This window comes from Rana temporaria, chromosome 13, assembly GCF_905171775.1.
Source record: "Rana temporaria chromosome 13, aRanTem1.1, whole genome shotgun sequence".
Taxonomy (NCBI): Eukaryota; Metazoa; Chordata; class Amphibia; order Anura; family Ranidae; genus Rana; species Rana temporaria.
In genome coordinates this window covers 39,393,905-39,416,867 of record NC_053501.1, presented here as the reverse complement: position 1 = coordinate 39,416,867, position 22,963 = coordinate 39,393,905, and the positions used below count along the sequence as shown (strand labels likewise).

The window sequence follows — 22,963 nt, the reverse complement described above, 5'->3', positions numbered from 1 at the left end:
AACTAAATCTCAGTAGAGGTGAAGTATTTTGTCCCAGAAAGGAGTTATGAGAGGGCAGATACTCCAGATATGAGTCAATCTGGAGCCTGCAAACAACTTCAACAGGTGTTTGGAATCGATGCGTCTATTTTGTGTAGAGTAGTTGGGCACCAATACCAAAGGATGAGGATTTTATAGTTGTGCTCCTGTGCTGTAGAAGATATGGAAGTCTTATATGTAAACATTAGTATCTTGTCCCAGTCAAAGTCTTCACTGGTGAAATTAAGTTCCTGCTCCCATTTGGTGATAAACTGCAGGGCATGTGGTAGGGAGGCCTTCAACAAGACCCAATATACAGTATGCGGGACAAGGGGTGGGACAAGGGGTAGCCTGGAAAAGCAAGCACTCAAAGTCAGTGAGTGGTCTGGTTATGGCAGTTGTGGGCACACTAGTGGTGAGGTAATGTTGGAGTTGGGAGTATTCCAGTCAAGCTCTAGCCTGGGTATGACAGGACAGCGGTGACAAGGGAAGCAATGTACCTTTCCACAATATATGACAAAGCAACAGTTATTCTTCCCTTTTCCAGATAGGAAATGATGGACACATTTTATTAAACGGAACCTGTCATGAGAAGAATTCATAGGTTGTGACCATCTTTTGAAAACTGTAGTTGTGTAGTTCGTATGCTGACCCTCTGTCTTAAGAGGAGTCCCCCCTCTCCCCAAAAAAATTTAAAGTCAGCAGCTACAAATGCTGACTGCTGACTTTTACTATTGGGGCACTTACCTGTCCAGGCATCCAGCCTGAATCGGCTCTCAGGTGCTGGCATTGCCATTTTGGCTAAAGGGAACCAGCAGCGAAGCCTTGTGGCTTCACAGCCGGTTTCCTACTGCACATGCACAAATTGTGCTGTGCTTTGTGAGTGGGCTGGCTGCAGGGGGAAGGAGGGGGGCCGGACCTATGACTCACTTCACCACAGCGAACTGAGCCAGAAGTGGTAGCATGTACCTGTGAAAACCAGGCACCCGCTCCCCCAAAATGTGTCAAATGTGGCGGCGGAAGGGGGGAGGAGGCAGACAAGTGGAGCTTCCCTTTTTGGGTGCAGCTTCGCTTTGGGCTTCATTCACACCATGGCGTTTTGTTTTGCGGGCAGTGTCACCACACGAATCACAGTAAAATCACGCAAACAGAATCGCGGGATGCCTGTCGCCCAAAAGCAATGGTGTAAATATATAGCCTTAGTCCTTTGTGACTCACAGACCCTAAGGCTCGGTTCATATTGGGGCGACTTGTTAGGTGACCGAATTGCCTGACAAGTCGTGCTCCATTCAGTGCAATGGAACCGTTGAGTCGCTCCGACTTAGAAAAAGGTTCCTGCACTACTTGTGGGCGACTTCAGAGCGGCTTGCATTGACGTCTATTAACCTCCCTGGCGGTATGATTCTGTCTGGAATTACGTACCAAAAGTGGTACAATTATTTTGCAAGGAAATTTGGCGTTTTATACTGTAGGCCTGTAATTTTTAGGAATAACTCACTTAAATCTGACCAAACAAGAGTCTTGTAGGCATCCCGGGTATGATTTTTTTTTAAAACAAAATTATAAATTATAATATAATAAATAATTATAAATAATTATAACAAATAATAATATAATTATAATAAAAATTATTCAATAATGTAATCAACTCAAAATCACTGAAATTTGCTCAGTTGCAGAATTGTCGCTGTCATTACTTTTATTTTTTTATGACGTATTTCTCCACAAATCGCTATCGCACAATTCTGCAAGTGATTATAATTTATTATCACTGTTTTCTAGCTGATCTAAAACCATTTTTGACATAAAGGGACACTTTTGGACAATCTACAGTTTGCAGGGAGAAAGAACAGTTTTTATTATATAAAAGTACATGTAGGGCACTGGACAGACCACTAGGGAACAGGGGTGTGTGTATTTTTTACATACAGTACTGTAATCTATAAGATTACAGTATACTGTATGTATTGTGTTTGTTTACTTTTTTGAATTTGGCGCCGTTCTCCGCCCCCGTGCGTCGTAACGTCGCAGGGAACGGAGATCGGCGGCACACGGGGACACTGTGAATTGAGCGAGGAGGACCCGCTCGCTCACACAGCGGGGATGCATCGCTGGATCCAGGGACAAGGTAAGTAACTTGCCTGTGGATCCAGCGAGCAGGTAAGCCGCGCCGCTGCACACTCTGCACGTCCACCCCGAGCGTGACTCGGGGATACCGATCCTAACATTGGAAACCCACCCCGAGTCATGCTCGGGTTTACCGCTAAGGGGGTTAAAGAAGTCGTTTGCAAACAGTGCTGAAGTCACGCTGTGAGAGGCGTCTTCAAAGTCGGGCGACATTGAAGCTACCCCAGTGTAAACAGAGCCTAACACCTATGCAGATTTGAAGTTCTGATATGCAACAGGTTTATTTTGGATTAGTGAGATAGTCATCCAGTGGCACGACCATGTATTTTTTCTTTTTTTTATATAGCGGTTGCTAACAGACTACATTTTTTATGGTCAAAATCTTTTGTGTTATCTTTTACTTAGACAAATAACCATTCTTTTTTTTTTTTCAATTACAGGTTTTGAAATACATAATGCGATGTAGGGGGTCAAATTCAGGCACTTAGATTTCTTACAATTACAAAATACATTTAATGATGTATTAATGATTTCAGAGCTGCAATTATTTGTTTTGTTTATATCTGCCTGGAGTTTAGCTTTAGGATGGAATAATTAGTAAGCTTACTAATCCATGTGCATGAACATGCTTCTTTATCAAGGGATGCATTATTAGCAATACATTATTAGTAAAAAGAGAGTACAATTTGTTAGTACATTTAAATCAAAACCATTTATAAAGGATGGGATGTTGCTCCCAGACATAAACAGTAACGCTGCTTACAAGATAACTTTTAGGCTGCATTTACACCTGAGCGTCTTTGAGCGTTTTTTACATCACTTTTTGCGTGTTTTTATGCACGATTTTGGCGTGTTTTTTTAAGGCATTCTTAGTGCACTGGGTAATGAGGGCAGGCTGACATTTTTCATGTCTGCCTTTGTCTTGTTACATGGGGTGGGGGTGCTGTTTGTCATCTTTGCGGGGGGCACTGGATGACCTTGTCCCAGGACTTAATTTAAATTCCAGTGATAAAAGTTTATTTGTTATCCAGTAACAGTAAGTGAGCCAATGTGTTTCGGGGGTACAAATAATAAAAAAAACCTCATCAGGGCTGAAACACACTTAAACATATAAGACATAAAACAAGGGATATCTAAAACTATATGTGTGAATTGTACAGTTTTTATAAAATGAAAAAGTAAACAGAACAATTTTCAGATGCAAATTTCTAAAACACAATAAACTATTATATACTAAAGGCAAATAGACCATTCCCTTAACAAAGGAAATTATGCTTTTTCAGGGAAATTTTCACCAGAGCTTAGTGAGTGAGCTGAAACTCTGTTGACTTCCATCATACAATCACATGCAAGCAAAATATCCTTTTTTATTCTTGCATGATGAAGTATTATTGGTAAAGTGCAATGTCGCCACATTCACTAAGCTGTGGGGAAATCCCTCGCAAAGTGCAACTTCTATTGCAAAGTGAATAACAAATAAAAAACAAACCAACATATTTTTTGCTTGCACGTGATTGGATAATAGAAGTCAGCAGAACTTCACTTTATTCACTAAGCTCTGGGGAAAACTTCCCTGCAAGTGCAACTTCCTTTGCAAAGAGACGGTTTATTAACCTTTAGTATATAAGGGTTGATTATGTTGTTTTAAAACTTGTACCTGAAAAATGTTCTTCCTGTTTACATTTTTGCCTTTAGTAAATCAACTCAAAAAGTTTTTAATCTGCAAACTTCTTCCAAGATAGTAATTCTGAAAGTACAAACGGCAATGGGTAAGCATGATATAGAGGGAATTGCAATTTCCAGTACAAGATGTAAGCAATGGCTATCTTTGTATGTTGTCACTATAGGTTTTAGTTTAAAATGACCATGTCAGCCGTATCAGCAACTTTAGGCTGTGCCCTGTAAAGAAACAATGCGTACCTACCTGCTGCATGACACCTTTGGGTGTGTCAGGTAGCATATCACCTGCTGGACTCACTGGTTACCCTGGCTGGCTGGCTGTGATGTTATTGTATCCGTGCTCAGAGACATTTAAAACAGCAAAGATTTCACTTTCCGCCTGCAAAAAACATAAATCTACACATCATGTTTCTTTACAGGGCGCTACTAGCTAATAGGGTCACTTTAAATCTATTTTACCATGGCAAAATTAACAACCCAATCACCCAATAAAAAAAAAACTGGGACTCTTAACCCCCGTACACACAATCGGAATTTCTGATGGAGTAATTCCATCAGATATTCCAAGGAATTCCATCGGAGTTTAGATAGAGAACATGTTTTCTTTTACTCCGATGGAATTCCGTCGGAATTCCGATGTGAGTTTGGCCGGGCAAAAGCCAGATCGTGTGTACAGGGCTTTACAGAATATTTCCAAGTAAACCAGCAAAGAAGGAATATCATATAAAAAGAAATGCTATTGAATTGATGTCTGACAACAAAAAGATAGCAGAAAGCCATAGACATGAGGTGCCCTGATTGTAATGATGATGTGATGTTCTTTTTGTGTATTACAAAGTGAAAACAACATTTAATAAGACCCCAGTAGACTGTAGGCCCGAGCAGTTTTCAAGGCCCTTGGCAGACCTTTACTTTGATTGTTAGCACTGTAAAGTTTTCTAGAACTTGCATTCCATCTGGAGTGCCCTTTCTACTTTGTCTGGTTCATGTTCATGCACCGAGCCCTGTTTATATATCACTGGTTCATGAGTGCTTTATTAATTTACTGTCGTGAAAAAACAGCCACAGATCACAATTAAAGATCACATATTGACACTCCATTAGTAGACTCCTGCTATGCACAAATGTCTGTTATGTAATACATATATAACCACAGCAGTGTAGATTTTTTTTTTTTTTTTATATTTTCCATCTTCGGATTTATGTTTCAACTGTTAACACTTTAAAGAGAATTTGTTAGGGGACCTCTGCTGAAGAATTGTTTAACCACTTAAGACCCAGACCTTTATGCAGGTAAAGAACCCAGCCAGTTTTTGCGATTCGGCACTGCGTCGCTTTAACTGACAATTGCGCGGTCGTGCGACGTGGCTCCCAAACAAAATTGGCGTCCTTTTTTTCCCACAAATAGATATTTATTTTGGTGGTATTTGATCACCTCTGCGTTTTTAATTTGTTGCGCTATAAACAAAAATAGAGCGACAATTTTGAAAAAAAAATCTATTTTTTTTACTTTTTGCTATAATAAATATCCCCAGAAAAGGATATAAAAAAAAACGTTTTTTTTCTCAGTTTAGGCCGATACGTATTCTGGGCTTAAAGTGCCACGTACAGGTACGTGGATGTGCCCAGCCGTCCCATTCTGCTGACGTATATCGGCGTGAAGGGGTCCTTAAGTGGTTAAAGGGACAAGGAACTCTAAAGGAGGTGTCTCCCTGGGGTTGCTTGCAACATATCAGGTACTAATTCGATCTTTGTATTTAATGCAGTGAATGATGAAACCTCCCTGGAGTTCCCAGAGTGTCTGAAGCTGAAGTATGTTACACATTTTGCAGGCTTGCTGGAACCCTAACAAATCTTCTCTGCAGTATGCCTGGTCCTCTTCCTGGCACTGAACTTTTTCTGTAGGGATACACCACTCAGCTGTCTCCGCAATCAAGTGGGGTGCTGGCTCTGTTTGCAACAGAGAAAATGAAAAAAAAAATAGCTGGATAGCCACACATTAAATATTCACCTGTATTCAAAGTTTAAAATTAAGGCATCAAGGGTAAGTACAGACTAACTGCACTGCCGCTGACATGTTTCACGCCAAGCACGGTGCTTAGATTTGGTGCAAGATTTGGATGATTTACAGAATCCTCTTCCACTCTACAAGACTCTGGTCTGTCTGTAACTTCAGTATGCTGTCCAGTTCTGGGTACCAGTGATCAGGAAGGATGTGCTGGAACTGGAGAGAGTCCAGAGAAGGACAACAAAACTAATAAAGGGACTGGAGGATCTCAGCTATGGGGAAACACTACAAGCATTGAAATTATTCTCTCTGGAGAGGAGACAATTAAGAGGAGATATGATAGCGATGTAAATATACCGTACTGGTGACCCTAGCATAGGGAAAAAACTTTTCAGTGAAAGGGAATTTAAAAAGACGTGCGTCCATTCACGGAAATTGGAAGAAAAGCAGTTTAACCTTCAACTGCGTAGAGGTTTCTTTACTGTCAGAGCAGTAAGGATGTGGAATTCTGTTCCACAAGCAGTGGTGTCAGCATGGAACATCGATAGTTTAAAAAAACGATTAGACGGACACCTTAACGATCACAACATACAGGGATATATGATATACTATTGACATAAACACAAGCACACTCACACAACACAGGTGGAACTGGATGGACTGGTGTATTTTTTCAGCCTTATCAACTATATGTAACTCTTCCAGTCTCAGAGATCGTACTACCTTCCGTGTAAATATTGAAAGATTTTTTCTCGTGGAGGAGGGAGGGAGGGGAGGGTTCAGGGCAGACTATCTCTAATGCAGTTCAGCCCAAAGACCCAAAGCTATTAACCAATGTAACAGCAAAATTTCGGCACCAAGAGGAGGACTTCCATCCCTGCAGAGAAAATTTCTACAGGATACATTAGCCTGCATGATGTGGGACAATAAACAAGTACAGATTTTTGGTCAGTACACACTGATTAGGTGCTTATAAGCTGAATTGTTCATATTTAACTTATAAGCACCTAACCAGTGTGTACAGACCAAAAATCTGTACCTTTATTTCTGATAACTTTGGCAAACAATCCTTTAAAACCTTTCCTCCCATAGGGATCCCCTAAATGTATTAGCCACTGCCTGTTGCAGCGTGAAATGTTCGAGTGGGCTCTGCACTCCAAGCAAGGTCTGCTTATTTGGTGTGGGCCAAATCTGGGGAGAAGATGCTGCAGCATAGGGCATGATCATCTTCCTGTGAGATTTGGTCTACTCAGCATTCCCTGGGATCTTGCCAAAGGATGATGTCACAGGCATAAACCAGGGAAAAGTATAACAGCTAATTTGTTCCCCCAACAACATTTTTTTTTGCAGTTTAATCCAGCATTTTAGCAGGATGAAAGGGCTCATAAAAAATAAGCAGTGGTAAGATAGCGCAGGGGGCTAATGCTCCTTTGCAGCAGTCTGTGATTGCCTGTGTCCCAAGGGTTGCAGGTTTGATCCCGGCGGGGTCCACTCAGCCTTTCATCTTTCTTACCCTTCACAGTATTGCTTACCATTCAGTTATACTTGTGCTTTAAAATCACATACTATAACTATTTGTTGTAAATGGCTGCACTGTAAATGGCAATCATTAGAATATTGGAGCCGGGTTTCAAAAGGTTAACTGCTTAAAAGCATTATAATTATAAAAAACTGGGCATGTCAGTGTATTTTATTGTTACATTGCTGTTGGTTTAGTGCAGCACTAGGATAATACTTAGTCAACATTCAGTACTAGAGGGATACTTACATCAATGGCTCTATTGGGCTGCTAATGTAAGATAAGCCATACAAACCATTCAGCTATACTCAGATGAATCAGCTATAGCCACGCTCTTTGTTTTGTCTTCCTGATTAATGAGTTGGTTGCTCAGTAGAACTTGGTAACATCTGTGACTGTGAAACACATGGTGTGCTCGTACTTGTCTGAAAATATCGGTAGAAATTGCATGATTGTCACCAGATGACTGAGGAGAAGGACTTATATAGGCTTAAGCTGACCTCTTCAACAGACACATCTCCTCACAGAATTCATACTGGTAATTTGGTGATTCACTGTTCGTTATGTTATGATATGAATCATGGACTAATATTGTTTGGCATTCTCATTTTACCCTTGGGTTATATTGTTTCAAGATCAGTGAACTAGAATAAGGTGACTTGATCAAGATTCAAAAACGATTTAAAGAGTTCTGCAGGGTAATTGGGACAGATGAGCTGGTAAGGTGCCAAAGAACTTAACCTTCTCTTGTCAGCTTTTCATCTCGTCCAAAATGACCACTTCTCCTGAAGACTTCTCTTGTGCTGCTATTTCTTTCAAATGGTATCGGACATCTATCAACTTTAGAGGTCATTACACACTTTTGCAGACTAAATAATTTAAATAATAATAACAATAATATACATAATATTTTCATGAGTTCCACAACCCAATACACATCGAACTTACAGATGGTAGAATGATGGTAACACACACACACAAATACATAAAAGTAGGAATAAAAGTCCCAAGAATGTAAAGAAGGAACAGCAGCATGAATAGCAAACTTGACCCACAGCCTTATCTACAAGAATGCTACTGCTGCCAAATCTGCCATGCATCTGATCTGCTAATTCTTTACATTGGAACTCTTATTCCTATTTTTTTATGTGTTTTTGTGTGTGTGTTGTCACCATTCGACCATCTGTAAATTCAATGTGTATTGGGTTCTTGAACTCATGGGCGTTATGAAAAAGAATATGTATATTATTTTTATTATTATTTAAATCACATGCATTCTAGATAAAATAGTAATCAGGCTTCCCAAGAGAAAGTGGGATGCCAGAAACAGTGTGCAGTAAATTTAACACCATTACCTTGGACAGTTTAAGGAGACCCTGTCTTATAAATGGGAAATATAAATCAAATGCTTGCCAATAAAGAAGAGACTGAATACTTACATCCCTTTGCTGCTTGTACTGGCGAACTGCACTCTAGTGCTGTGAAATGGCCCCCTGAAGTCCCATGGGGAAACAAAACTTCTAACAGAGTTGACCTCTGTTGAACCTATTGGTTCATCCTGCTGACTTCCTTGTCCCTGCAGCACACAGTAATGATTTGAGGGTCAAGGAGACCAAAGAGATTGACACTCACAGTGGTTTAGGATTCCCAATGGACTTACTGACACTTCATGTGGGAGGGTGTTACCGTAATGATCAACTTTCTACTCTTGTAGCAAATTCAAAAGTCTGGGACCATTCTGCTCCATATAGTCTTTAATATATAGAGTTATTTGGTTTTAATCCAAATGTGGCCATATTTTCTACCTTCTCATGATAAGTCAGGCTGTATTCATGCCAATGGTCCCAGAAAAGCACCTTAACCTATCTACTGAAAGCATGGTATCACTCAGAAACAGACCTAGCAGGGCAAAATCATAGTTATATCAATGACATCTAAATAATTCACCAGGCAAAAATGTTGAGTCCCATGGCTCTTCTTTTGACCAGTGCCTAGAATTCTGTGTTTTTACCCATAATACCACATCATACATTTTTTTTAAACATGGTTGCCCCTAAATTCAAGATTATACTGCAAGATTACATTGTATTTCTCATTGTATGTGTACTTTATAAGTGCCTTACCTTAATACATTATACTTACAAAACAGTGTAAATTAATTGTGGGCAAAAGGAACTGGCATTCCATTTGCCCACCAGGCAAATCATTACCCATAGATATTATGTTTACCTGAAGCACCTCAATAATTCAGTTGTGTATTTATTTAAAAGAATGACATGTTATCTCTTGTACGGCAGCTCTAAGAGCCAATCAGATCTGCTATATGCATGTTCAGGCAAGGAAAATACTGACAGGAGGGGAGCAGTAGGGGGTACTGCTATGCTTTCTCACGGCCCAATTACAGGCTAGGGGCAAGAGGGTGACCTAGTCCTTATTGTGTGGCTGCAGCTGGGAAAAGTCATGTCACTGACCTGGCTCTATTTTGAAGGACCATGTAGATCTTATGACTGGGTGGACAAACATATAAAAATAATTTAGCAAGTTAAAAAAATTAGTATTTAGACATTTGCCTGGAGTATAGCTTTAAAATAAACCTGTTACAAACCAGGGCAGTTCATACCAAGCATATGATAAAAACTGCATAAGCAGAGGGCACCTTCAGTGAAATTTGTATGTGAAAACATTCACTAGATCCCAAAATATAGTCATTTGAGGGTATAATAAAAATGTCAACTTGGAAAGACTGCATGCAAGTGTCTGATTTACCAGCAATGTTTTATGCGACAGTGAAAACTATTTTTTTTTTACTCTTCCGCAGGGAATGTAGCCGAATCTTTGGGGAAGATGGCTTGACACTGAAACTCTTTCTTAAAAGGACTGCTCCTTTTTCTATCCTATGGACTTTGACGAATTACCTCTACTTATTGGCGCTTAAGAAACTGACAGCCACGGATGTGTCAGCTCTCTTCTGCTGCAACAAGGCCTTTATGTTCCTACTTTCATGGATTGTATTAAAAGATAAATTCATGGGTGTACGGGTAAGGGCTCTGGCCATCTCTCATTTTATTATTTACTGTACTAATGTTGGCTTATTTCATATGGCAGTCAGCAATGTGAAAAGTGCATTAACCCTTATTAATCAATCACAATTTGTATTTTACTGATCTGATTTCAATACAGTGAAATTGCAATAGTTTGCCACACTTTGCACATTATCATAGCTTCTATCCTATCTACTTAGTAAGTTCAACAATGTTTCATTCCTAGCTTACTTGATCCTTTTATTTTTCCTCTTTCTAATCTTTCACTTTGTATTCTTAAAACAGGGGTTTCCAAACGTTTCAGTATGGGGGCCGAATTGTATACTTTACAAATTTTCATGGCAGAAAAATACATTTTCTGCCATGAACAAATCAAATTTAAATGAATGGATACCTTTTTGCTTGGAATTTATTGTAATCAGGATGATACGATTTAGAACAACAGAAAAAACTTTAGTAGAATAAAGCAAAGAAATTCCAAAAAAACTTGAGCTCATCAAAGTCGCCCTACGTCAGTGTCCTTCCTTAGGGGAATCCCTGTATAAGTCTGCTAAGTAGACTGCCATATATTAAATGTTTGCTTATGGGTTTAATACCACTTTAATATGTGCTGTAGTAATGTGTAGTAAAATGTTTGTTTTACTGCAACGCACAAGTGAAAGGCCAGCCTAAATGAAAATTCTAAAACATTATGTTGGCATTAATAGATTATAATTATTATTTGCAATGAAAGATAACAAATACAGTTTGACATTTTATTTGGGAAAATGGAGGCCAGTCTGAAGGGTGTGTAATACCACTTATGAAATATTTTTTGACGCAACTCCCAATGTGAGAGGCATTAAGGAAATTGCCACTGTTTTGCAAGCGTTAAGTAGGACGAATCCAATAATGGAGGAGGTCTTCACAATAGATCATCAAGGGTGATATATTTTGAGAGTCTTGTTTGAGCAACAGACAGTAGAAAAAGGAATTTCCTTTGTGGAGAAAGGTGGAGTCCTGATAATACTTCAAAGCATTGTGAGTCTATCAGGTAGTGGAGAGGATAGTTCAGAGTCCGATGTCCAAGGGTATGTAGATCTTAACTCCTAGAAATTGTTAATGACTGTACTGAGTTGTACGGGTCCCAAATAGATTAAATGCCAGCACAGACTCCTCTCTGCAAGGATATGACAGGAGAGAGTAGTTTCAGCGACTGTAGTGACAATAGACGAAGGAGATGTTTAGGGATGCCTTTACTGACCTGTATGATGATGAATCAGACTCACAGAGTAGCTGTGACTGTGCATAGGAAGGAATGGAACAAGGTAAACAAAAGTACAGGGAATAGTATTAGGATGGCAGTTTAGTGTAGAAAGTTATGGGGAAAAGTAATAAGGCACTCATTAGGGTTGAAGAGCTTCCTGCTCTATCTTTGACCAGGATGGTGCAGCCAAGGAGGTCCGCTAGAATCTGGTTTGGTCAAGGGGGACCACTCTATAATACACTAGGACATTAGAGACACCTAGTCCAGCCTGTAAAGCCAGGGTGAAAAGCAATGAACTGTGTATACCTGTTTTTTTTTCCCATACGAATGATCTTGGGATAGGCCATAGTTTCTGAATGTGTGGGCAACAAGGGAATATGAAGGGTCCTAAACATATGCAGGATATGTGGCAAAAGGGACATTTTCCCAGGATGCCTTAGTTAGACGGAGGTCCTGACAGTCTCCCAAATAGAGAATTATAATTAATATTAAAGCGTTTGTTAACCTGAAAAAAATGGATCCTGTTCCCTGAAAGCATGTTATACAGCACAGTGCCTGTGTTGTGTAATCTGACCCCCTGTATCACCTGAAATACCTGGCTGATCCTGCCAGTTTCTGCCCTCCCTCTGTAAACTGACCACAGTTAATCATCGCTGCTGAGCCCTGACACTGATCAGTTTATGTGCCTCCTTCATCCGCAGCCCTGCTCTCCTGTGTCTCCTATGTCCTCCTCCCCCCTCCCCTCCCTGCCTGTCAGCTAGTCTGTGTTTGAGTCGCCCCACCCCTTGTAGCACTGCTCCGACCAGTGCACACATTACTACACACAAGCACTGCCAGCCCCAATGCTAGTATTGCCTGTACTATATACTGTATGCCCTTTTTTAAAATTCATCTTCTAAATACCTCATTCTTCAGTCCGCCCGTCGCTCTCTTCGCCCGTCGATGTATACACTAGGAAGGGAGGTCACGTGATCGCCCGGCAGAAGTCAGAGGGAGAGCTCAGCCCCTCCCTCCTTAGTACATACATCAGAGGAAGAGAGTGACCGCTGATCGGGGAGAATAAATAAGGTATTTAAAAAAAACGGCATACAGTACACAGGTTATGCTAGCAACCCTGCCTTTAGGCAATTTGACAGAGGGTGATACCAGCTGAACTCCTATGTAAGTTAGGGAGGCCAGGACATCATTTGGAGTAATTTGTTTTGCATACAGAGATTGAACTGAAAGTTTCTAGCATAAATAGTAAGGTGGGTAGTGACTTAAGTGGGTCAGATATAGAAAGTAGGACATTGTTTGCATAAGGTCCTATCTCATGTTGTTCCTGTCCGACTGAGACACCTGAGATGAGAGGATTGGATGGAGGCTGCTAACGGTTCCAGCACCAGGGCAAAAATAACTTGCGATAGAGAACATCTCTGTTAGCTGCTATTGGTTATGACAAATTGAGTGGATAGGAGGTCTGAGGTCCAGACTCTGGCACTTGGTGTGGAGTCCTAAGATAGCTGACAATATATTGCCTTCAAGGCCAAATTTAACTAAGGCCTTTTATAAGTAGTCCAATGCATCCTGTTGGACATGTTATTCTTATTAGATTTTGATTCACTGTTTTTCAAGAAGAAATTGGGATTGATTTGCTAAAGGCAAATAGACTGCACTTTGCAAGAGCAGTTGCTCTCCTTTTCCCTAGAGCTTAGTGAATGTAGTGAAACTAAGGATTTGCAATAATTTAATCATCCAATCATGTGCAAGCAAAGATGTTTTTATTTTTTTCTTGCTCCTGATTGAGTATTCTTTGTAAAAAAACAAATTCACTAAACTCTGGGGAAAATTAGTACAAATACTCTTGCAAAGAGCACAGTCTATTTGCCTTTAGTAAATCACCCATTGTTCAGTTCATGGACTGCGATACTCAATAAAGGTATACATTTTCTGCACAAGTAGTCCTTTATGGACATAACAGTGGATGCTGATAAGGGCCATGTGTAAGGGCCATGTGTCTTCCAACTTGTCATCTTTCCTGAGAAACTAGTTGTATTACATTTACTCTTAAAGGAGAACTACAGCCAAAGTTCAATTGGTGGTACTCCTCCTATGAATCACAGGAGTGCAGTTCGTTCTGCACTCCTGTGACCTGTTTTCAGCAGACAGCGGGCTGAAGTCTGCTGATGTCACAGAGTCGATCCAGGCTAAAGCAAGAATGCGACAATGGAGTTGAGATCCGTCCATGTGCCTGGAGCAACTCCCGACTCAGTCTCTCAGCAAGCCGCTGAGAGCCTTAGATGGCTGCTCCCGCTCCCTCCACAGCCCAGCGCTCCAGTGAGCGAGGAGGGGGCAGAGCAGAGAGCTCTGAGAACTGAGCGATCAACAGTCTTTGAAGCAGAGCGATGCTGCATCCACCTAGGTTAGTATGATTCTTCAATAAAAAAATGGCTTCCAGTTGAAAATCCAGTGCACTTATTGTAGGTTTTATAGCATTGATTAACCTCCCTGGCAGTAATCCCGAGTGGGGCTCGGGGTGAGTTTTCATTACAAAAGCGGTAACCCCTAGCCACACTCGGGATTGCAACGCAGTATCCTGGAAAAGTTACTTACCTTGTCTCCAGGATCCTGTGATGTCTCCCGCTGTGTCCGCGGGCTGTGTTCCCCCGCCCGCTGTACTGTGTGCCAGGCTCCGTTCTCTGCAAATGGAGCCTGGTGCCAAATTCAAAAAGTGAAAAATACATAACACATACAGTATACACTGTAATCTTACAGATTACATTACTGTATCAAATCATTTCACATGCCTTTTGTCCCTAGTGCTTTGTCCAGTGCCCTGCATGCAGTTTTATATTATTTATACTGTTATTTCTGCCTGGAAACTTGAGATTGTCCATTGCAACCAAAAAGTGTCCCTTTACATCAAAAGCGGTTTTAGACCAGCTAGAAAACAGCGATAGTAAATTAGAATCACATGCAGAATTGAGTGATAGTGATTTGTGGGGAAATTCATCAAACACTGAAAGTAACGACAGCGACAATTCTGCAACCAAGCGTTTTTGATTTGATTACATTATTGAATAAATTCGATTATTATTATATTGTTATTTGCTATAATTATTTATAGTTATTTATTATATTATAATTTATGATTTTGTGTTTCAACCTTTATCATACCCGATATGTCTAGTAGACTCTTGTTTGGACAGATTTAAGTGAGTTATTCCTAAGAATTACAGGCCTACAATATAAAACGGCAGATTTCCATGCAAAACAAATGTACCGCTTTGAGATGCAAAAATCTAACATAATCATACCGCCAGGGGGGTTAAAGGAGGAGTCCAGCCTGAGCTTGTTAGGCTGGGCTTCTCCTATGGGTCACAGGAGTGCAATTCGTTTTGCACTTCTGTGACCTGTTTTCAGCAGAGGACTGAAACCCCCTCTCAGCTGACGTCACAGGAATCAGTCCAGGCACCGCATCATCACAACATAAAGGCCCAGATTCTCGTAGGGCCCCATACTCACGACCAAACATGTTTGCTGAAACTGGCCCGCGGACCAGTTTCAGCATACATGTTTGGTCGTGTGTAGTTACGAGCGTACAGAATTTCACCGTACATTTGCCCGCCGGGCCGTTTTCCAGCAGACATTTATTTCCAAACTTGTTTTAAAACCGTCCGCTCAAATCCTGTCCGAACGTACATGTTTGGTGGTGAGTACACAAAACCAACGTACAAAAACCCCGCGCATGCTCAGACTAAATGAGGCCACGGGAGCGCTCGTTCAGGTAAAACTCACGTTTCTTTGGGATATGGCACATTCGTCAATAGAAAGATTAATTCTAGCAATAGAACACTGAAGCAAAACACACAATAACCAATGCTTGATGCCGTCGTTTTCTTCATTCTTCTCTTGCTATAACTAATCAGTTATTTAGCTCATGTTATTTCAACTGAGTTGTTCCATACTGAAAAGTGACATTTGTTAGCTGTGATGTAGTAAGATTTTTGCAAACTTTTATTGGCCCGACGTATCATATTTTTAGTGGTCCTCCACATTTCAAATTTTTTGCTTTTAATGTTTAATGGTTATCTTTCCCACTTTCTTTAGGTGTTTATAGTTATGTCACCATTTAGAATATTTTAATAGGAAATATTTTTGATTTAGCTTTTGTTTGTATATTTAACATGATTTTGTTGAAGGTTGTTTAAATTGTCTACCATGTTGGCACACCAAATGACCCCCCCCCCCCCCCCCCACATGAGTTAGTGAATATTTTAGATTAATCATTTTATTTGTTTGTAATGTTTGATGCCTAAAATAATACCCACAGTATTACAAACAATAGGCACGTTTTTCAAATCAACAAAAAGGCTTTTATTTGAGCAAATTATAAAAAGGATCAAAAACAGAATGGCAGCACTTGAACAGCTAGCAACATACATGCAAACTTGCATTTGAAACATGGTGAAGGATAAACTAGCCAACCTCAGGAAGCACACAAAATAAAATCTGAAGCAGCAGCACATAACCAAAGGAACCCAAGCTGTGGTAGTCCAAACAAGATGCCATTTGTGGGGGATCAAATGGAAGGCAGGGCATCAACGTCTCCTCTTCCTTGCAACCTTCCTTCCAGGCTGCCTTCCAGCGGGTCTTCCCTGGGCCCTTGCAGGTGGGGATGATGTGGCAGCAGGAGAATGGTGTTCAGCAAGCCGGGCCGGGTCACATAGCCCAGTGTCTGGGGTCAGCAGCTCCCTCTGCATCCACCAAAGGGCCTGGTTGATCACGCCCTTTGCCAGTTGCCTCTGCTCCTCCGTGCCTTGATTCAGGTCATGTGCCACGGAGGCACTGTAGGCCTCAGTGGGGTTGAGGGGGGCCCTCATGATGGCACTCGCCTCCCTAATCATTTGGAGGCTGGCTTCCTCCACTGCCCCCAATTTCTTCTTACGGCCTGGTGGCCTAATATAAAGGGGAGGAGCCTGGCTGGTGGTGCTTGTCCTGGGGAGCTGCTGAACGCCACTGGGCCCGGCCTCCTCCTGGCTGCCACTGACCCCTTCGGCCTGGCTGTCAGTGAGGAGAGGATCTGCCACCTCCTGGCTGGTCTCTTCTTCCTGTGTAAAAAAAAGGGACATGTTGTAATATATTTAGGAATATACTCACTCACATTTTCATGCTTGAATCTTATTTTTTGCCTTGAATTTAAACTTGAAAACAGACTCACCCTCTGACCCCTGCAGTTGTCATCCCTGACACCTATTTGTTTGCCCACGATTTTAGATTTTTACTTCCCAGCTTGTATTTTATTAACCAATATCAAGTCAAGAATCAAACAATAATTAATATTATTACATAAATAGTTATGAAACTACTATACCTCATCATCGTAGAGGCGCAGATCTGCCTCTCTGTCAGCCAGGCCCTCTTCATCTGACTCTGCAGGGCTGTGGTGATCTTGGGAAGTCCCGCTGGGAGGTAGCGTGGAGGAAAGGTTGGGATTCAGACTCGACATTGATGGCCTGCCTTCCAGTTGATCCCGCAAAAATGACATCTGGTTGTAATACCACAGCTTGGGTTCCTTTGGTGGTCTTGCTGCTGCTCCAGATCTTAGCTGTTTTTGGTGAGCTTTGTACGCTCTCCTATATGTGCCCCTGAGGTTGGCAAGTTTATCCTTCACCATGTTGGCACTGCATTCTGGCACCCATGTCCTCATGTATGCTGCTAGCTGTTCAAGTGCTGCCGCTCGTACGTCCTTATTGTGGTAATGGTCCTGCTTTGAATCCCACAGGATGGGCATTTCCCGAAATTTATCCAGCAAATGCTGGATAATGTCTTGGCTCTGCAGGAGATCCATTGTGAAATAAATTTTTTTTTTTTTTTATTCTAGATTGAAAAAATGAAAAGAAACCAAAAACACAATTAAAAAAAGCCTCAGCATTTACATTGATAGAATATGTTGTTAAAAAAGTAGTACCTATATAGAAATACAAACACAGTGTCTCTTGTTTAGAAAATGCTGGCCAGCTCTGCCCCATTGGTTGGTTTTAGCTAACATTTTTTTTTAACATGCCGCCCCTTTGGTTACATTGCAGGAAATAATATAAATCTACAACCATACACAATTATTACAAATGACAGCATTCATCAAGGCACTATTGCATGTGTAGATATCCTGCCCCTCAGCATTGATTACATGAAAGAAACTTCCTAATGACCTCTGTCCAACCAACACAGAACAATACTTGGCCTGATCTGAATACACCCTACATAATTACTAATGAGTCACAGCATTTTTGATCTCTCTATTTTGTGATGTCTACAAAAGCATTTGGGTACGAAAATCACATTCTGGTATCCAAGAGACATAATAGCTTAATAAAACTGTGCAACCAACAGACCAAACCCCCATCCCATTGCTCTACATTTTAGAGCCCGCTGCTGATCCCATGTTTAAATTTCTTACCTGCCTCTCTCACAATCCTCGTTTCTTCCGCTCGCTGAATTAACACGTAACCTACGTAATCACGTCAAGCGCCTTTTATACACTCCGCGTATGTATGAAACGCCGCCCTCGTCACCTTTGCCATGCCCCTAATCAATTGAAAAAGTAAATATGGCGTTAACTGTGTAGGTTCTGGAATCGCGCGAATATTCTCCGCGTAACCTACGTCAATACGTTGTTGGCATTCGCGACACTCCGCATATGCAATAATCCCCGCCCTCATCTCCGCCCCTGACGGGACATTTCCTCGTTTCCACGCCCCTAATCTCTGTGGGAAGGAAAGATGGCGATGTCACACGAGCGGGCACGGAGCTCTCATGGCGCAAGTGAAGGGACAGAGGCTGGACCGTCCCGATCCAGGCCTAAAAGATATAAAGCCACTAATATGGCGTTCGAAGAAATGGTGGAGTTGGTTTACATCATGAGGAGGAAGGATTATGATGGTGAATGTGGGCCCTACAAAACACCGAACCGTAGGAAGTCACACATAATGGACAAGGTGGCAAGGAGAATGAGGAGAATGTTTGGTGTCACCAGGTCAAAGGAGCAACTACGGAAGCGTTGGTCCGATTTAAAATTGAGGGAGCCACATCACATGAAGAAGATCCTCAAAATTCTGCGTAAAAGTAAGTCCATATTATTTAAGGGGGGGGGGAATGTCTGCAATAATGTGTTGACATGTATTTTTTCACATCTGCCTCCTTGGCCTGCTTTTACTTTTGAACATGTGTAGATACTGTATTGTGTTTATGTCAAATAACAACCTTAAACAAATTTGGTGAAATAGTAAACACGCGTAATATGACATTGTTTCGCAAAAATGTGACGTTACTCCAGGAACAACACACCTGGACATGGCTGACTGGCCCCAAACTTGGTTTTCCAACATTGTTGACTAGCAAAATCACAGAAATTAAATTGAGTGAATGTGACAGGCAAACAAGATTCATTCTCCAAAATGCAAATAAAGCTGATGTTTTAACATCTTGAAATGCAAAGCACCTGTGTCTCAAAAATCAAAGTATATTTATTTGGAGGGTCGACGAGAATTAATGTTTTGGGGGGACATCCATTTGTGTCACTTCTTTGCAAAAAAGGGGCAGCATCAGAGCTTGGCCTAGAACTACGCCAAAAATGGAGGATTGCTGAAAGAAAAAACAACCAAAAATCATCATAAATGTATCGTCTATGCAATGTGTGCGATTTATGATATCCAATATCAGTGTGCTGATGAGTATACCTTTTGTTTTTTATTATTTCTTATAGGGGAAAGAAGACGCCAGCAATTGGAGGAGGCAGAGAGGGCCAGACACCCGGAAAATCAAACACCTCCACATGTTGAGCAGGAGGAGGCTGGGGAAGGAAGAGAGGAGGATGTGGAAGGAGAAGAGGATGTGGAAGGAGAAGAGGATGTGGAAGGAGAAGAGGATGTGGAAGGAGAAGAGGATGTGGAAGGAGAAGAGGAAGGAAGAAAGGAGGAAGGAAGAGAGGAGGAAGAAGTTATTTTGGACTTAGAATTTATATCAGATGAAGGGCAAGTGGCGGAAGAACAATTTGGCGAATTGCAAGAAGGTGGATTGATGGATGAAGGAGGAGTCGAAGATGATGGGGAGGTGGTGGAAGAAGGAGGAGTGATAGAAGATGATGGGGAGGTGGTGGAAGAAGGAGGAGTGATAGAAGATGAAGAAATTGGGGATGTGGAAATTATCAGGCCATCAGGTCAGTGTCACCCCTATATTAATAGGGCCAAACATATGCAGATAGGCTGGAAATTATTTACATATTTTGAATGCCAATTTGTTTCTTTTTAGGGGATCAAGATGGAGTAGCACATTTTTCACGTGCAAGTGCTTCTATCATTGTACAGCAACTAATGGAGTGCAGCACGGAAATGGACATTATGCAGGAAAGGATGCTAGTCATGGAGCAGAATGTGCGAAATGTCATTTCAGAGTGTAGCACGGAAATGGAGAACATGCGACAAAGGATGCTAGTCATCAACCAAAATTACAAAAATATCATGGACATGATGGGCCGTGTCAAAGACTGAACCACAGAAGCCCATCCCCCGCCCATCCCCCGCCCACAAAACCCTTTTTAATTTTTGTACTTTATAATACGCCAAAATTTCTAAATGCACACACAGTGTGCCAATATGTGCTATCTGCCATCACAGACTATCTATTGTCTGTGCTTTGTGGGTACAAACCCCTCCTCGATCCTCAAGTAGTTGAGAGGAAGGGTTTGCTCCCACAAAACACAGACATTGATCACCCATGATGTCAGATAGCACATGTGGCCATTTGTCTGTTTAACCAATGACATTTGGCGAGTTTTCACTGAATGTGTGCATTTAGAAATTTTGGCGTGTTCCAGTGTGAAAGCACACCATCCATATGACTGACTGCTGTTCTTTTTTTAAATTTTTGTTTGGTGTTGATCTTTTTTGGTTTGTAAATGTTTCCAGTTTCAGATCACAAAACGAACAATAAATCTCACCTAAAGAAAGAAGTTAACTAATTTTTGAAAAAAACAAAAAAATTTTTGTGTTGTGTTAAAATCTTGTTTAAAAAATTAGACACAAACAAATGACAAGCCCAAAAATTCTTGCGTATAGTTTCAGTGAAATTATTGTTACATTGTGTTTCGATCATTATTATTGATAATCACTGTCAATAAAGACCAAAAAATAAATAATTAAAAGCCAATATTTTGTCTCAAGAATTTGCAGGAAATGTGTTCTGCCTAAAAATACACATTTCTTGTTAAAAAATGACTAAAATAAAAAAAAAAAATGAGACATCAAAAGCAGAAAAAAGAGTGGCTTCTTATTTATAGACTGAATACCCAGTTTGTAGATGAGTGAATAATGTGCAAATGTGGTTAGTTAATACATCTGAGTAAGTAAATCTGGCACTAGAAGTGCACTATTTTTGGAGATAACCTGGAAGACAGAAAAATAGAGAAAAAGCAGTAATGACAAACAACTGTATAAAGTCCAATGGTCTAATTATTTATTAGTTGTGAGAATATTCCTTTCTTTTGGGGGCCGAATTAGAAAGAAATATGATCTGGCATAGCAATGGCCCCCCGACCCATGAAGTACTCAACATATTTGTCGCGTACCTCACGAGCAGATTGGGGGGCCAAGCCAGCGCGACCAGTGTCCAGGCCAGGAATGTTCTCTGAGGGTAGTCCTGCCTCAGAGCCCATGGGGGCTAGGTACGTCTGGGAGTGCCTGCGTAGAAAATTGTGCAAAATGCAGCAGGCAAATATAACGGTGTTCAATTTATATTCCGCCAAATGTATCGATGTCAGGAACAGGCGGAACCGGTTGCTGAGGATCCCAAAGGCATTCTCGACTACCCTCCGAGCCCTGGACAACCGAAAATTAAACACACTCCTCTCTGAGGTGAGGGTCCTCTGGGGAAAAGGCCGCATTAGGTGAGGTCCAAGGCCAAAAGCCTCGTCCGCTAGGAACACAAACGGAAGTCCTTCCACATTATCTTCATCTGGTGGCAATGCCAGACCACCAGTTTGGAGACGATCATAGAAATCAGTCCGTGCGAACACTCCCCCATCTGACATCCGGCCGTTCTTCCCCACGTCCACATAGAGAAACTCATACTGTGCCGACACCACCGCCATCAACACGATACTATGATAACCCTTGTAATTATAATAGTAGGACCCCGAGTGGGGTGGGGGCACAATGCGGACGTGTTTCCCATCTATTGCTCCACCGCAGTTAGGAAAATCCCACCGCTCGGCAAATTGGGAAGCCACAGACTGCCATTCCTGTGGTGTGGAGGGTAGCTGTGGGGACAAACAAAAAAAGAGATTTAGTACTTTGGCACATAAACATTGCAAACATAATCCTACAAGCATCCTTGTGCAACTTTACATTTTTTAAATAGCATTTGCAAATTTTGAAGGGAGAATTTCGGGGCACAAATATATAGGGCCACTTAATTAATAACAGACTCCACAGCCCTCTGATGGGGACAAAAACACTTTGAAGGGGGGGTGGGGGGTGTTTAAACTGTTTTTAGAAAACCAAAAAAATAAAAATAAAGTGGCATGGTGGGGGTTGGCCCGAAGATAGCATGCTGGACAGGTTAATATTGGGTAAGATCAAAATATGCAGGTAGGCCAAAATAAAAAGAACATGTAAAAGCTGATATCAACATGCATAGTGAGAAAAGGGAACGTTAGTTAAACACACAGCATATCTGGGAAATAAAATAAAAAGTTAGTTTGCCACATTATTAAAGACACATTGTGAGGTTAAAATGAGGAAACTTACCTTCATATACTCCTCGTGCATAACTTTAATGATGGCAGCACACGTGTCCGGTATGATGACCCCAAGCGCCTGCGGAGAGATGCCTGTCGAGAACTTGAGGTCCTGCAGGCTCCTCCCAGTCGCCAGGTACCGCAACGTGGCAATAAGCCTCTGCTCGGCCGTGATGGCTTGGCGCATCACAGTGTCCTGCCTCGTGATATAGGGGGACAGAAGATCCAGCAGACTGTTGAATACGGGGTCCGTCATGCGGAGAAAATTCCTATAGTCATTAGGATTATTCTCCTGGATTTCCCTAAGCAGAGGCATATGTGAGAACTGGTCACGCTGGCGCAACCAATTCTTGGTCCAGAAACGCCTCCGCCCCCTGTTTCTGGCCAAAGTACTGGAATAATGAACATATCCAGCAGCCATCCCATAAACAGCACCAACTCGCGAAAATTGACGCTGCTGCTCCATCATGGCTTCAAACCGGCCGGCTGGTCAGTCAAGAACACACTCCAACAGAAAGCACAATCAAATCCAGCGGTACCTGCAAAGAAC

At 41.4% G+C, this 22,963-nt stretch overlaps 1 protein-coding gene across 6 annotated transcripts in view; it reads left to right on the top strand.

Annotated features, from left to right (window-relative positions):
* Window positions 1–22,963, top strand: part of SLC35F4 (solute carrier family 35 member F4) — a 315,757-nt gene that overhangs the window by 268,170 nt on the left and 24,624 nt on the right. For all 6 annotated transcript variants that reach the window (XM_040332988.1, XM_040332985.1, XM_040332986.1 and 3 more), the window contains one exon: window positions 10,171–10,390. In XM_040332988.1, the coding sequence (XP_040188922.1) occupies window positions 10,171–10,390 (220 nt within the window). The remainder of the gene's footprint in view (window positions 1–10,170; window positions 10,391–22,963) is intronic.